General features: G+C 46.6%; 1 protein-coding gene across 2 annotated transcripts in view; it reads right to left on the bottom strand.

The window, feature by feature from the left end:
• The window catches only part of LOC115463328 (transient receptor potential cation channel subfamily M member 6-like), a 107,409-nt gene that overhangs the window by 62,528 nt on the left and 27,602 nt on the right, over nucleotides 1-17,279 (bottom strand). For both annotated transcript variants that reach the window (XM_030193731.1, XM_030193732.1), the window contains exon 7: nucleotides 13,875-14,046. In XM_030193731.1, coding sequence (XP_030049591.1) covers nucleotides 13,875-14,046 — 172 coding nt within the window. The remainder of the gene's footprint in view (nucleotides 1-13,874; nucleotides 14,047-17,279) is intronic.

The raw sequence follows: 17,279 nt of genomic DNA, 5'->3' as shown, positions 1-17,279 counted from the left end.
GTGAAGGAAATGCAATCTGCTAGCCAATTAGAGATGGTGCGTTTCCCGACAGCGACCCCTAGCCTGTTAGGGTCGAAAGAAACAAACAATTGGGCGGACTGTCTGTTGGGCTGTGTCCGCTCCAAGTAGAAGGCCAATGCTCTCTTGCAGTCCAATGTGTGCAACTGACGTTCAGCAGGGCGGGTATGCGGCCTGGGGAAGAATGTTGGCAAGACAATTGACTGGTTAAGATGGAACTCCGACACCACCTTCGGCAGGAACTTTGGGTGGGTGCGGAGCACTACTCTGTTGTGATGAAATTTGGTATATGTAGCATGAGCTACTAGGGCTTGAAGCTCACTGACCCTACGAGCTGAAGTAACTGCCACCAAGAAAATGACCTTCCAGGTCAAGTACTTCAGATGGCAGGTATTCAGTGGCTCAAAAGGAGGTTTCATCAGCTGGGTGAGGACGACGTTGAGATCCCATGACACAGCAGGAGGCTTGATAGGGGGCTTTGACAAAAGCAAGCCTCTCATGAATCGAACGACTAAAGGCTCTCCAGAGATGGCTTTTCCTTCCACACGATAATGGTAAGCACTAATCGCACTAAGGTGATTCCTTACTGAGTTGGTCTTGAGGCCAGACTCTGATAAGTGCAGAAGGTATTCAAGCAGGTTCTGTGCAGGGCAAGAACGAGGTTCTAGGGCCATGCTCTCACACCACACGACAAACCTCCTCCACTTGAAAAAGTAACTCTTTTTAGTGGAATCCTTCCTAGAGGCAAGCAAGACCCGGGAGACACCCTCAGACAGACCCAACGCAGTGAAGTCTACGCCCTCAACACCCAGGCCGTGAGAGCCAGAGACTGAAGGTTGGGGTGCAGCAACGCTCCGTCGTTCTGCGAAATGAGAGTCGGAAAACACTCCAATCTCCACGGTTCTTCGGAGGACAACTCCAGAAGAAGAGGGAACCAGATCTGACGGGGCCAAAAGGGCGCGATCAGAATCATGGTGCCGCGGTCTTGCTTGAGCTTCAGTAAGGTCTTCCCCACCAAAGGTATGGGAGGATAAGCATACAGGAGGCCGGTCCCCCAATGGAGGAGAAAGGCATCCGACGCTAGCCTGCCGTGTGCCTGAAGTCTGGAACAGAACAGAGGCAGCTTGTGGTTGGTCTGAGAGGCGAAAAGGTCCACCGAGGGGGTGCCCCACGCTCGGAAGATCTTGCGTACCACTCTGGCATGGAGCGACCACTCGTGCGGTTGCATGACTCTGCTCAGTCTGTCGGCCAGACTGTTGTTTACGCCTGCCAGGTACGTGGCTTGGAGGAGCATGCCGAACCGACACGCCCAACGCCACATCCCGACGGCCTCCTGGCACAGGGGGCGAGATCCGGTGCCCCCCTGCTTGTTGACGTAATACATTGCAACCTGATTGTCTGTCCGAATTTGGATAATTTGACAGGACAGCCGATCTCTGAAAGCCTTCAGCGCGTTCCAGATCGCTCGGAGCTCCAGGAGGTTGATCTGCAGATCCTTTTCCTGGAGGGACCACAGACCCTGAGTGTGGAGCCCATCGACATGGGCTCCCCACCCCAGGCGAGATGCATCCGTCGTCAGCACTTTCGTGGGCTGCGGAATTTGGAATGGGCGTCCCAGGGTCAAATTGGTCCGGATGGTCCACCAGAGCAGTGAAGTGCGGCAACTGGTGGAGAGGCGGATGACATCTTCTAGATTCCCGGTGGCCTGGAACCACTGGGAAGCTAGGGTCCATTGAGCAGATCTCATGTGAAGACGAGCCATGGGAGTCACATGAACTGTGGAGGCCATATGACCCAGAAGTCTCAACATCTGCCGAGCTGTGATCTGCTGAGACGCTCTGGTCTGCGAAGCCAGGGTCAAGAGATTGGTGGCCCTCGCTTCGGGAAGGTAGGCCTGAGCTGTCTGGGAATTCAGCAGCGCTCCTATGAATTCCAGAGACTGAGTTGGCTGGAGATGGGACTTTGGGTAATTTATCACAAACCCCAGCAGCTCCAGAAGTTGGATAGTGCACTGCATGGACCGGAGGGCTCCTGCCTCCGAGGTGTTCTTGACCAGCCAATCGTCGAGATATGGGAACACGTGCACTCCCAGCTTGCGTAGATAGGCCGCTACCACCACGAGGCACTTGGTAAACACTCGTGGGGCAGAGGCGAGCCCAAAGGGCAGCACACAATACTGAAAGTGCCGTGCGCCCAGTCGGAATCTGAGATACTGCCTGTGAGCTGGCAGTATCGGGATGTGAGTGTATGCGTCCTTTAAATCCAGGGAACATAGCCAATCGTTTTTCTGAATCATTGGCAGAAGGGTGCCCAAGGAAAGCATCCTGAACTTTTCTTTGACCAGGAATTTGTTCAGGCCTCTCAGGTCTAGGATGGGACGCATCCCCCCTGTTTTCTTTTCCACAAGGAAGTACCTGGAATAGAATCCCTGCCCTTCCTGCCCGGGTGGTACGGGCTCGACCGCATTGGCGCTGAGAAGGGCGGAGAGTTCCTCTGCAAGTACCTGCTTGTGATGGGAGCTGAAAGACTGAGCTCCCGGAGGACAATTTGGAGGCAGGGAGGCCAAATTCAGGGCGTATCCGCACCGCACTATTTGGAGAACCCACTGGTCGGAGGTTATGAGAGGCCACCTTTGGTGAAAAAATTTTAACCTCCCTCCGACCGGCAGATCGTCCGGTACGGACACTTGTAGGGCGGCTATGTTCCCGTGGATCCAGTCAAAAGCCCGTCCCCGGCTTTTGCTGTGGAGGCGCAGGGGGCTGCTTAGGCGCACGCTGTTGACGAGAACGAGCGCGCTGGGGCTGTCCCTGTGCCTGACGAGGCCTTCGGGCCGGCTGGTTGTGTTGGAATGTAATTGTATTTTACATGCATTGCCTGTCACCTATTATTTCTCTGTGATTACTCTGTGACCTCTGATGTGAATTACTTAGAGAGGTCACACAGCTATGCAACTTCCTGTGGGGGGCAGATGCAGCACATGCAGCACATGGAGCACATGGAGCTCATGATCTCTCCTAACCTGAGAGGATCTATGGTGGTGTGAGCATCCATTACCATCTAAGCACATGGAAGGAGCTGATAATACAAATGTATAGTAATATGTATATATAAGCCTGTCTGATTATAATCTAACTACAAACTGTGAGTAAACAGATGTTTTGTTACTTCAACTTTAAAGTGACTCAGCAGTGAATTATTCAGGGGTGAATGAGAGAGAGATGAAGAAAGAAATTAACATTTCTAAAGCTGAAGCTGTGTGTACTAAAATCTGCTAATTATTTACTACAAATAATCCAACAGGTTGTACCTACGCTTTGCAAAAGAATAGGGTGCAGCCTGCCGTGCCCGGGAAAAACGCCCACCCGTGGGGGCGGGTGCTGAAGGCGCCCGGTGGGAGAGCTTGTCGAGAGCGGTTTCCCGCTGATGCAGTTGGTCCACCATCTGCTCGACCTTCTCACCGAAAATGTTATCCCCCCGGCAAGGGACGTCAGCCAGTCTCTGCTGGGTGCGGTTGTCCAGGTCAGAGGCACGCAGCCATGAGAGCCTGCGCATCACTATACCTTGGGCCGCAGCACGAGATGCCACGTCACAGGTGTCAAAAATCCCCCTGGACAGGAACTTTCTGCACGCCTTCAGCTGCCTGACCACCTCCTGATAAGGCCTGGACTGCTCCGGCGGGAGCTTATCGACCAGGTCCGCCAGCTGTTGCACATTGGTCCGCATGTGGATGCTCATATAGAGCAGGTAAGATTGGATGCGGGTCACGAGCATGGAGGATTGGTAGGCCTTCCTCCCAAATGAGTCCAGAGTGCGAGACTCCCGCCCCGGGGGCGCCGAGGCGGTATCCCTCGAACTCCGTGCCCTCTTGAGAGCAGAATCCACGACCGCCGAGTCATGGGGCAATTGGGGCCGCATTAACTCCGGGTCAGAGTGGATCCTGTACTGGGACTCTGCTTTCTTGGGAATGGTGGGGTTAGTTAAAGGTCGCACCCAGTTCCGAAGCAGTGTCTCCTTGAGGACATTGTGCAGCGGTACCGTGGAGGACTCTCTAGGTGGTGATGGATAGTCGAGGACCTCGAGCATCTCGGCCCTCGGCTCTTCCACAGAGACCACGGGAAAGGGAATGCTGATAGACATATCCCGCACAAAGGAGGCAAAGGAGAGACTCTCAGGAGGTGAGAGCTTCCTCTCCGGTGAAGGCGTGGGGTCCAAGGGAAGGCCCATAGACTCCTCTGAGGAGAAATATCTAGGGTCCTCCTCTTCCCCCCACGAGTCCTCATCCTCGGTGTCGGACATAAGCTCATGTAGCTGAGTCCGGTACCGGGCCCGGCTCGACGTCGAGGCACCGAGGTCTCGGTGTCGTCGAGCGGTGGACTCCCGCGCCGGCGGGGACGGAGCTCCCTCCATCGACGTCGACGGGGACTCCACCTGCGTGGCTGTCGAGACCGGCACCGCAAGCGGCGGCGGTGTCGACTGCCCCGGCGCCGGGCTAGAGCTCGCCGGCGCCACAGTCATCGGCGCCGAGGGCGCAAGCACCCCCGGCGCCGGCACAGCCTGGCGCATCAGCCCTTCCAGGATCCCCGGAAGGATGGCTCTGAGGCACTCGTCCAGGCCCGCTGCCGGGAAAGGCGGTGGGGCCGGTAAGGGTGTCGGTGCCGGAAGCTGCTGGGGGCCAGGAGACGGCACCGAGGTGCCGGAACCCCGACGCGTCGGTACCTCCACCACCGACGGAGATCTCTCCTCTCTGCGATGACGCTTCGGCGTCGACTCCTCTTCAGGGTGCACCGAGGGCTCCCGGTGACGGCGCTTCTTGTCTTTTTTCCGGTGCACGTCACCGGTGCCGGAGGGCATGGAGGAGGAGGAGGTCGATCCCCCTCGGTCTCGGGGGTACCGGGTCCGACAGGGTTCGGTCCCGTGGCTCACGAGTTGAGGGAGTGACCGGGCCGACTGCCCACGCGGTCTCTCTACCCCACTCTCGCCGGCGGACCGGCGGGCCGACGGGACCTGTTCTCCTGGGGTCGCTGCCATCGGTGCCGATGTCTCGGGCATCGATACCGGTACCGAAGAACCGGTCTTCGATACCGATGCCGTCGAGGTCGACGTCGAGGGGCCGGCGCAAGTTCCAAAAAGACGGTCCCGCAGAACTTGCCTCGCAACCTGAGTCCGTTTCCGGAGACCGAGACACAAAACGCACGACTTGAGATTGTGCTCCGGCCCGAGGCACTGGAGGCACCAAGCGTGGGTGTCGGTCTGCGAGATCGGCCGGCCGCAGCGACCACACTTTTTAAATCCACTCGGGACCTTCGAGGACATCGACGGAAAAATCGCGTCGGCGAAGTCAAAGTCGGCAATGGTGGCTAAAATCACACCACAAAAATTGTAACCGACCGAGCGGCCACTAGGCCGCAACGAGGCGTCCCCGCTAGAAAGCGAGGGAAAAGAAGGAGCGCGTGCTCCACACGCGCAAAATTCTTTTTTTTTTTTTTTTTTAATAAAAGAGAAAGAAGAAGAAGAAGAGGCCGAACAGGCCAAAAGCGACGATCCGCGTAAACGCGGTCGAAAAAATCCGGCGGCTGAAACGAGAGAGAGGGGAAAACACAACTCTCTCAGTCGCGGAAAAAAAGTAACTGGCGGGAGCGGTCGCGCACGGGCGGGAAGACGGCCGCGCATGCGCGGTGGGCGTGCCCTGCGTGCTGACCGTCCCGCGAAGCTTATTTCCGGTTGGTGGGGGCTGCCGCGGACGTCACCCAGTCGTGAGAACAAGCAGCCTGCTTGTCCTCGGAGAAAAGACTTTATTCCCCTTTTTTTGAAGGCCCTTGGTGCTTTTTGTTTTGTTTCTTGGCTTTTTTTGTGCTTCGCTCCCTCTCTCTGTTGTACCATATATAAAAAAATGTTAGTGCAAGCAGAGATTGCACACACATATACCTACGCACTTTAAAATCGATTTGTGTGCATAATAAAAGTTCTAGCATGCGTACCTTATCATATTCTTATCTTATCTCTGGCTTTTATGGACTACTTTCTCCCAACAAAGGTTGAGTGGGATAACAAAATACAAGAAGCTAACTGACAAAGGAACAGAATCAGGAATATACAGTGAAAACGTTCAAATTAAATAATTCATCACTACTGCATAAAATGCTTACAGAATAAAAACATCTTCAATTGCTCACAAAAAACAATATAATGAGGATTAGTACCTATTGCTTGGGGAAATGGCATTCCAAATTTTACAGATTGAAAAAGGAAACATCTTTCTAAGAACTGTTTTAATTTTAAACTTTTTACTATAGGAAAACATAAAAGGCAACTGTCCATAATAGGTTGGGTATGACCCAAAAAAGGCACCCCTAAAAATCTGGTTAAAATCTCTGAAGAATATTCTTCTAAAACTTTAAAAATCAAACAGCATGTTTTAAACGTAATACAGGAATCCATTGGCAATCAATGAAATTGTACCAACAAAGGAGTTGCATGATCATACTTTCTCATCTTAAATATCAAATGAACTGACCTCAAAGATACCCTCACTGCTGTTCTAGATCAGAACTTAAAATGCCTGCAAAGGTCTCTAGACCCACAAACCTCATGCTGGACAACAATAACCATCATAAACGTGCAAGATCTCGTGATGGATTGGCCCTTTATATTAGACAAAGTAAAACCACAGTGCTTTTTACAATGCATAGTGTAAAACAACTCTTGAAGAACAGTTATCATCGGTGAACTGCTGGTTTCAAAATACATGTTCCTGTCTAAATAAATATGCAATTTGTTTTTGAAATGTTCAAGTCTCTACAGATCCATAGAGGGGAACCTACTAATAACATAAAAAATAATAATAAACTAAATATTAGCATAGCCTAGCATATAACTAGCAATCTTAAGGAACTTTAGTTTACATATTCCCACTCCATTAGCAACGTATTTAAGAAATCACCAATGAGATGCAGGTAGCAATCCAGCAGTGAGAAGGGGGCTATCCAGTCCTTTGCACTGAGTGTCACATGCTTGATTTTCTCCCAATTGGTGAGGTCATATGTTTGTACTCAATGCAAAGAGTTCCTAGCACTCAGGGAACAGATCTAGTTTCTGAAGGCTAGAGCAGCAGTTTTGGAGGAGCCAAGGCAGACAAAGAGGGCTATAAAGGAGGCCTACAGGGACATAGTAGAGAAGTCCGATCTCCAGTCTGGCAATCTCTGTGCTGCCATTGAGGAGAAAAGTCACCTGAAGGGAGAGCATCACTGTGGAAAGGCAGGATGTGATCCTGTAGCCAGGACCTGCACAACCAGGGAATGCAATATCCTCTCACACCGGATGATGTGTCTCCAGGGGCTTTTTTCCTAGAGGGAGGAGTTAGGATGGCCTTTATAGTTGGAGATTCGATCATTAGGCATGTAGCTAGCTGGGTGGCTGGTGGAAGTGAGGATCATTTGGTCACTTGCCTGCCTGGTGCGAAGGTGAATGACCTCACATATCATCTAGATAAGATTAATGATATAGGAAAATGTGGGAGGGAGATTCTGGAAGTCAAATTTAGGCTCTTAGGCAGAAAGTTGAAATCCTACAAGGTAGCATTTTCAGAAATGCTCCCAGTTCCATGTGCAGGGCCCAAGAGACAGGCTGAGCTCCAGAGACTCAATGCATGGATGAGATGATAGAGCAGGGAGGAGGGTTTTAGATTTGTTAGGAAGTGGGCAACATTCTGGGAAAGGGCTAGCCTATTCCAGAAAGATGGGTTCCACTTTAACTAGGGTGGAACCAGACTTATGGCATCAACATTTAAAAAGGAGAGCAGCTTTTAAGCTAGAAACTGGGGGAAGGACAGGCGCTCAAAAGCGCATGGTTCAGCACAAGGTATCTTTAAAAGATATCACCAAACAGGGAAGATAGGACATCTCAACAGTGAGCTTGCATTAAAGACCATAGTAGACCAGGAGGTGTATTTTCAAAGCACTTAGTCTTACAAAGTTGGAACTACACTAAAATCTTTTCTAGGTGATGCATGATCTGCCACCTTTGCACCAGGCAGTCAAGTGACCAGGTGACCCTCACACCCACCAGCTATCTGCATGCCTAATGATCGAATCACCAACTACAACAGATGTTCTAACCCTTCCCTCCTGGGCAGAAGCTCCTGGAGACACATCCTCAGTGTGAGAGGATATTGACTCCCCTGGTGGGCAGGTCCTGGCTACAGGACTACTTCCCACTTCACCAGGGTGATGCTTTCCTTCTAGGTGACCTCCCTCCTACAAGGCAGCACAGTGACTGCCAGACTGGAAGTGGGACTTCTCTACCATGTCCCTGTATAACTACTCTCTGTACCTTTCTGTCTTCCTCAGTTCCTTCAAATCTGCTACTCTAGCCTCAAGAGAATGGACTTATTGTCTGACAGCTAGAAGCTCTTTGCATCGAACACACACATATAACCTCTAACCAACTGGGAGATAATCATACATGTCACACTCAGTGCAAAAAACTGGATAGCACCCCTCTTGCTGTTGGATTGGTATCTGCATCTTAGTATTATTGTGTTGTTTAAACTTCTTAAAGTGCTAGGGATATTAAAGTAATATAAAGAACCTTAAGATTATATGGTATATTGTGTGATTTATTTAGTGTTTGCTTCTCAGAAAGTAATTAAATATCATTAAAACTCTAATGAAAACTCCCCTCTTGTTATCCTAATTAGAATAATTGATTACTACGTAAATGAAGAGATGTGCTAGCGGTGGATGGGAGTTGGGGAGGCTGGGTGGGAATAAAGGCTGAAATAGGCCCTTGTATAGAATATTGTAAGTTGCACCCCTAAGTGCCAACATTTAGGTCTTAATATTTACACCTGCTCTTTACATGGTGTATTAGTGCTTAACTATTGGCATCCAAATGCCAAATTAGCTCTATTCAATCTAGGTGCACAGATGTCATTATAGAATACTATCTTAGCGCCCAGATTTTAGGCACCTCATTTTTTAATGCCCTTTATAGAACTCTGTGTCTCTTAGTAAAATAGGTTCCCAGATCCAGCCCCAATAGCAAACAAATGTTGGACATGTTGATGTCCAAATTTACACCTGATTTGAACAAGGTACACATGTGTGCATGTACATATATATTTTATAAAAGATGTGCACACATCACAACCAGGGGCATAGCCAGACTTTGGCGGGAGGGGGGTCCAGAGCCCGAGGTGAGGGGGCACATTTTAGCTCACCCCTGGCGCTGCCAACCCCTCCCCCTGGCACCATTGCCGACACCCCCCGCCGCCGCCAGCACCACCACGAACAACTTTGACCCCCCCCCCCCCGCCGACCCTCTCGACCCCCGCTGTCCCCTACCTTTGCTGGCGGGGGACCCCAACCCCCGCCAGCAAAGGTAGCAGAGAGCGATGGCGGGTTGGCGGCGGAAGGGGGGATTGAGGGTCGTCGGGAGGGGGGGTTGAGAGGGTCATTGGGAGGGGGTTCAGGGCCAAATCTACGGGAGCCCAGGCCCCCGTGGCCCCATAGTAGCTACGCCACTGATCACAACCCTTCTTCTACCCATATTGCATCCTAGGAAGCTGATGCTCAGATCACCTGAAAGTAAGCACACATTATTTACCCATACTTTTTATGCAACTATGCAGTTACGCAATTTTAATTTGAAGCATTTTTACTGAAGAAAACACATACTATATAAAATGTCAATGGTTCTGATGACCTGCAGTCACAAAATTTTATAAAAGCCATTTCCTTTGTGTAAAACAGGCTAACATGGGGGGGAAAAGATTTATAAAACTACCCCATATATTGTACCTACAAAAACTCTATTCAACAAATATTTTCTAATGTACATAAATTACTGCTAAATCTTACATAAAAAGAAAATCTTGTAGAGAGAAACAAGAGTGTTTGTAAAATTATTCTAAAGCAACCTTTAAATGAACTAACAAGGAGCAGTGCTTTTATCTGCAGAAATGTTTCTGTTTTATGTTATTATTTATAAACCATCTTTACCCAAGGTGGGTAACAAATCAACATACACAATTAAAATACATTCAACAAGCAAATAAGCAAACACAAATATGCAGCAAAAATAGCATTTCAGCATCAATTTAAAAAATGTAACATTCTGCTGTGACTTCAGTGCTAAGGGAAGCTTATTCCACTCGATAGAGCCAGCTACAGGAAGCAGGTCAGTCCTTGTAATACTCAGGCGCAAATGTCTTATTTCGGTATAAGAAGTGTACAAGCATTTGCTGAACGCAGTTGCCTCGGTGACACGTATCATTGCAGTGCATGCTTTTGAAAATGACCCTCACTAGGGCCTTACGCAAGATATCCTAACCTTTAGTGCATAGGTGCCTAACTCTTATGCAAAACTCTTGTGCAATTTCTCCTTCTGCCTTCATAGCTTCCCTCTACATTGTGCATCACCATGAAGTAATAGTAATAAAGGACATTTAATTTTCTACTAGACATCTTTTTCCCAGTCCCTGGTTACACATTCGATAAAACCATATTGAGAAAAGTTAATAACACAAATAAAATTCATAATGATATGCAAGTCCAATTACTTATTATACCTTTAGACACAAAAGGGAAAATTCTATAAATGGCACTCAAAAATCAGCACTGGAAAAAATCAATGCCGAGCAGTATTCTATAAAGGGCTGTCCGAACTGAGTGCTGTTTATAGAATAATGCTTAGATCTGATTCTGGCACCTAAAGTGGAGTTCTGGAATTTATGCCAGCTGAAACCTGATGTAAATGCTGAATTCCTGTGATTAGAACATAGCCTTTCCATGAAATTAAATATCTGAGCACTCAGACAAAGACAAATTGTACTAGCAATCTCAGCAATATGGTACTTACTTGAAGAAAATACATATATACTTTCAATCTGTCTGGTTTCCATTTCAGTTCAAAGGCAAAATTCATGCCCAACTCATGGCATTTTGGTGTGTAAGTGGGCCTATTCTTTACCACTACACTCAAGATTTTTGGAACTCCCCTGACCTGCCCATGTCCCTCCCCAGGCCACACCCCCTTCTAAGTTGCACGCTATGGGATTTAGGCATTTGGTGTTACAGAATAGCATGTAAGTGGATGTGCACACAAATCCAAATTAGTGCCATTATTAAGGCCAATTCATAGTTGATAGCTCGTTATGTAATTTAGTTGCAGGCACATCTTGGATCCACACCGAAATTTTGGCACCATATATAGAATCCAGGGGAAATTGTTTTTTGTACTCCAAATGCTACAGTAAATGATTCTTTTTATACCTCAGAGAGCCATTAATAGTCACTAGAAAGAAAGACACACACCACTAAAGGGAGCTGCAAAGTCAATAAAACATCCCTTTTCCTTTTATTAACTTCTGCCTATTTATTTTGAAAAGGCAAATGTGACAGCACCAAAAACCTACACATAGAAAGACAGTGTTCAGAGTGATTTATTAAGGCAAACAGTGGTGGGGGACCTCTGATGAGATTAGCAAAGGAGGTACTCTAAATGAGTCAGAGGAAATAAGCACCACAGGAAGAAACAAACATAATAGAACTGTTGACCTTTTCTCAAAACCAGGTTTTCCTGAATTCCCGTGATTAGAACATAGGTTTCCGTGAATTATTAAATATCTGAGCACTCAGACAAAGACAAATTCTACTAGTAATCTCAGCAATATGGTACTTAGTTGAAGAAAATCCATATCTGAAGGCAAAGAAACAGTGTGTGACAAGGCATTGGCCATAGCCAGAAGGATGTTGTGCTGTACAGAGGTGTAACTAGCAGAAGAAGGGAGGAGTTGATGCCCCTGTACAACTCGTTAGTGAGGCCCCACCTGGAGTATTGTGTTCAGGTTTGGAGGCCGTATCTTGCTAAGGATGTAAAAAGACGAAACGGTGCAAAGAAAGGCTACAAAAATAGTATGGGATTTAAGTAGTGTGGGATTTGTTTTCCGAGACATACAAGAAGAGACTTACTGACCTGAACATGTATACTCTGGAGGAAAGGAGAAACAGGGGTGATATGGTACAGACTTTCAAATATTTTAAAGGTATTAAAATGCAAACGAACCTTTTCTGGAAACAGGAAGGCGGTAGAACTAGAGGACATGAATCGAGGTTGAAGGGGGGCAGACTCAGGAAAAATGTCAGGAAGTATTTTTTCACGGAGAAGGTGGTGGAATGCCCTCCCGCGGGAGGTGGCAGAGATGAAAACGATAACGGAATTCAAAAACACATGGCACAAACACAAAGGAATCCTGCTCAGAAGGAATGAATCCAAAGAAGCTTAGTGGAGATAGGATGGCAACACCGGTAATTGGGAAGTAAAGCTATTGCTCGGCAGACTTCTACGGTCTGTGCCCTGAAAATGGCAAGGGCAAATCAAGGTCAGGTATACATATAAAGTAGCACATACATTGAGTTTATCTTGTTGGGCAGACTGGATGGACTGTACAGGTCTTTATCTGCCGTTATCTACTATGTTACTTTCAATCTGTCTTTCTGGTTTCCATTTCAGTTCAAAGGCAAAATTTTAATTTAATTTAATTTTCAGACCTCCTATAGAACCTTCCTTGTGCAGCCCTTATACACTAGGTCAATGTAAATTATGAGGTTACTGCTCTGTTCATCAACAGAAAGCATTCCAAGCATATCTCCAAGCTCCCCAAAGCAAGAATATGTGCCGAGTTGATGAGCTCCACTCAGTTGAGAGTGAAGGGGATATATATCTTAACAAGGCTCCAAAGCACAAAGAACCAATGACTAAAATTAGCAGGGGAGACCATTGTATACCATCTGACAAATGTATACCAGCAAAATAGAATGAATCAAACACACCATGTGCAAGACTGTAAAACTGTGACCTGGTATTGGATGTGATGGGTAAATACAGAATGGGTACCTATGTCTCATTTATGTTTATTTGGAGAGTTGATATACCACCTTAGCTAAAAGAAGAACTAGTTATAGCAGGAGTACAGGACCCTCCATGAAACTATCAGGTTGTAGATTTATAATAGAGCTTTTATACTCAACAATCAATCTATGGAATTTGTTGCAAGAAGATGCAATGAAAGCCATCTAGTATAGCTGGGTTTACAAGCAGGCAAACGTTCATCAACAACTGGTAGCCAAGTAGGCCTTGGAAAGCTACTACTCATCCCTGGGAGGGTGCTACAAGGAAATGATCTATTTTTCAAAATCTACCTAATACTTTCCAGTGATCTGAACTAGCCTCTGTCAGAATCAAGATGAATATTTGACCTGAGCAGTGGTGTAGCTACTACAGCACTAAGGTGGCCTTTTACTAAGGTGCTCACGTGTTTAGCGTGCGCTAAAATTGTGGACGTGCTAAACGTTAGAGACGCTAATGAATTCCTATGGTCGTCTCTAATGTTTAGCGCGCGCTAAAAATGTGAGCGCGCCTTTGTAAAAGACGCCCTTAGCCAGCAGAGAACTCAGGGCAACTTGCAAATAGGAGAGGGGGTGGAGTGAAAAATTGTCTAGTTCTGAGGCAAATAGAAAGGCAATAACCAGCAACAATGCAGGAAAGAGGAGGCAGAAGAAGACTGAGGTACCCTAAAAAAACATAACACACATATGTTTTCAGGGTAACATGGTATTATGAGGGGGCCCATCATTATTTCTCTGCCCGGGGGAAAATTCACTCCTAGCTATGCTATGGGATCTGACCCAGCATGGCGTATCTTATGTTCGTAATTTTTCACTAAATCCACTTTGATCTGTAATTGAGTTAAACCTCACTCACGATCTTAGGGAATTTGCGTTTCCTGTTATCCACAAAGAGTTCAGCCTTTCTACACATAATACATGAAAACTAAATAGAATAAAAAGGACACGTACTGGTGTGTATTTTCTGCTGGGAGATGTATTTTTCCAGATTTCTCCTGAGTTTCTTTTCGTTCCCATACTTGCCGACTGTCCCATCGTCTGCCAGTAGAAAGTGGGAGTGCATGCTGTTAAGAGTAGTCAGTTTACTGAGAGGGTTACCCAGAGTCTGGTACAGACAGACTACCTATGAAAGGCAAAATAAAAACATCATTATTTAATTTACATGTGATGAATTCAATAACTGAAAGATCTGAAAGAACATGTAGTAAATCTGACCTGGTAATTCATTCTACAAGCCTTTCTACTCCCTGTTATGTAGAAATAGAAGTGAACAGTTTGTAGGTAATCCCTTTTTATTGGGTTAACAATACGTTTATGACTGGCTTTCCAGATCTACAAGTCTTTTATCAGATGAGTACAAAACAGCTCCTAATTGCCTTTGGTCTAGTGTGGTCAGTTTCCTCATCTGTCATAAGCAATCTTGAGAACCCAAGGTACGTTCCATTACATTTAATCATGTCATTCATACTGATTAGTAGAGATGTATCTTTCCACCACAAAGAATATACCCTCTGATATTCAGCTGGCGGTGGTCAGCGTTTTATTAATGCTGATCGTTGCCGGCTAAATTATCCCCTGATATTTAGTGCCGAGCCACTGAATATCGGGGATAATTTGGGGCAGGAAGGCTGCTGGAACTTATGCAGGCCTGGCCGATATTCAGCCGAGCTGCATAAGAGTTATCGGGTCCCGGCTGAATATTGGGCCAGGGCTGCATATCTTTTTGTTTTGTTTTTATTTTTTTTTAAACCCTGAGCCACTTCTATTCCAAAAAGTACAATAAGCTTTAATGCAACAAAATGTTTATTAGTGAACAGACCCTATTCAAACTAACACTCATTTTGGTATGTTAATGCTTGATGCACCTTTCTACACAGGAGTGAATATTGAGCTGAAGCAGTTTCTCAAATGTGATAAGTGGGACGGACCACTTCTTGACCTGCTGGTTAAGATCCAAGTGTAGTGTCTGAGCTATGAGCTGAGACTTATCCATTCTTTTAGTTGACACCGAGAACCTATTCAATATAGGTGTGGAAGGGAGGGGGCAAGGGTTAACATCCGTCCACCTGATCCCAGTAAGGACAGGATTAAGTTACAACCATTGACAAAGATAGAGATGTAAATCCCCTGTTGAAAAAAAAAAGATGAAACACAATAGACCAAACACCCCTTCACTCTGTATTGCTATGCAATATTTGAGAGAAATCATTTCATAATACCCCTTAGAACAATCTGATTTTCAGAGTATCCACAATGAATATGCATGAGATAGATCTATATGCTATGGAGGGAGAGCAAATTCCTTGTGAGTATACTGAAAGCCAGACTGGTTAAGAGGTACTGCGGGACCAACTTAGAAACACTGATAATAATACATAGATGATTTTCATGTTTAAAATGCTTCATTTCTGTTTTTTAAATATGAAAAAAAAATGCAAGAATGTAAGTTTTGGACTTATTAGAAAACAAAAATTCAAAGGCCAAGAACTGTCCACTACTGAAAATGTGTAACAAAACCACATGACCTAAAAATATCTTCTAGACAGCAATCAATCAACCTATGAAAATTGTTGTTAAGGAGGAAAAAGACCTCAAAAGTCAAGGCTACGACACCTTCAATGTCTCATAGTGTCAGCATCTGTTAGACTCCATTCTTATCACAACCAACAGTCCTCACACACACAAAGCAGCAACACAGCAACAAGAATAGAGAGACACCAAACAGGTAAGGGGGTATAATAAAAGGTATGTGGGCTTGGGGACAGTGAGTGTTGGGTGATACAGAGAAAGAGGTAGTTGGTGCTAGGGGGGGGGGGGGCTAGCGGGGGCGGGCAAGAAGCTGAGAAAGTGAGACAGAGGAGGCAAGTCTGGGAATGTAAGGGTGACAAGGTTCAGACTAGGGCAAACAGAAATGGTAACACAGTACTCAGCAACTCTCAACTTTCTCTCAAACTGACAATTCTTCCACTCTCCAACAATACCAATTTGCAAATGGGTCAAAAGACAACTTTGCTCTTACCCCAGACATTTTTATATTAGGTCTAATTCTGCACTTTTTTTACCCACCACAGAAAACCTGTTTTGCTGTTTGTTATGGGCTGGAGACATTCATTCCGTAAGACTGCCCAAGTGACGCCTCTGAATTGCCCCCTCTGGAGACATACGAGGAGACCGTAATAAGATTTTGATCCAGCGTGAACAATGTTGGATCCACATTCTACAATCGAAAGAGAAAAACGTCTATATTCCGACCTAAATTGGGAGATGGACATCTTTCTCTCGCGGGTGCCCAAATCGGTATAATCGAAAGCCGATTTTGGGCGTCTTCAACTGCACTCCATCGCGGGAACGAATAAAGTTGATGGGGGCATGTCAGAGGCATGGTGAAGGCGGGACTGGGGCAGGGTTATCGGCCGAGCAGAGATGGGCATCTTTAGGTGCTAATCAAAAAAAAAGGCGTTTTTACCATGATTTTGGGTCACTTTTTTTGGACCCTTTTTTTTCACGAACAAGTCTCAAAAAAGTGCCCCAACTGACCAGATGACCACTGGAGGGAATCGGGGATCACCTGCCCTGACTCCCCGAGTGGTCACTAACCCCCTCCCACCAAAAGAAACCCACTTTACAAACTTTTTTTCCCAGCCTGTATGCCAGCCTCAAATTCCGTACCCACCTCAATGACAGCAGAATGTGTTCTATCCTCTGACTGCCTTTCCCTGGTTCTGATGTGGGTCTTGGGTGAGTGTGACACCTTTTCTATTAAGGGTACTGCAGAGTCACATCAGCAATGCACTGTAGTGGGTGTAGGGTACTGCAGTGCACTTCAGGCAGGCAGACCCAGGCCCATCCCCCCCCCACCTGTACCACTTGTGGTGGTAAATGGGAGGCCTCTGAAACCCACTGTACCCACATGTAGTTGCCCCCTTCACCCCTAAGAGCTATGGCAGTGTTGTACATTTGTCCCTCCCACGACCAAATGGCTTGGATTAGGACGTTTCTGAGCTGGGCGTTTTTATTTTCCATTATCACAAAAAAAAAACAACCGCCCAGCTCAGAAAGGACCAAATCCATGGGCATTTGGTCCATTCAAACCGTATTTTCGAAACAAAAGATGGACGCCCATTTTTTGAAAATACGGTCTGTCCCGCTTCTTTATGTACCCGTTTTCGGACATAGACGCCCATGGAGATGGGCGTTCGCGTTCGATTATGCCCCTCTATGGGTCTTAATTCCCATATCGAATAGACAGCATTTTTTTGAACAGACAGAGCCTCTTATTGGTTTCCCTCAATGCCTTGGCATCACTACAATTAGAATGAAAAGAGTGAGGTTCTGCTTCCTGTTCAGGGAGTATGT

Source organism: Microcaecilia unicolor, chromosome 2, assembly GCF_901765095.1.
Source record: "Microcaecilia unicolor chromosome 2, aMicUni1.1, whole genome shotgun sequence".
Classification (NCBI taxonomy): Eukaryota; Metazoa; Chordata; class Amphibia; order Gymnophiona; family Siphonopidae; genus Microcaecilia; species Microcaecilia unicolor.
Note: the sequence above shows the minus strand (reverse complement) of the source record. Positions and strands in the feature narration are given on the sequence as shown.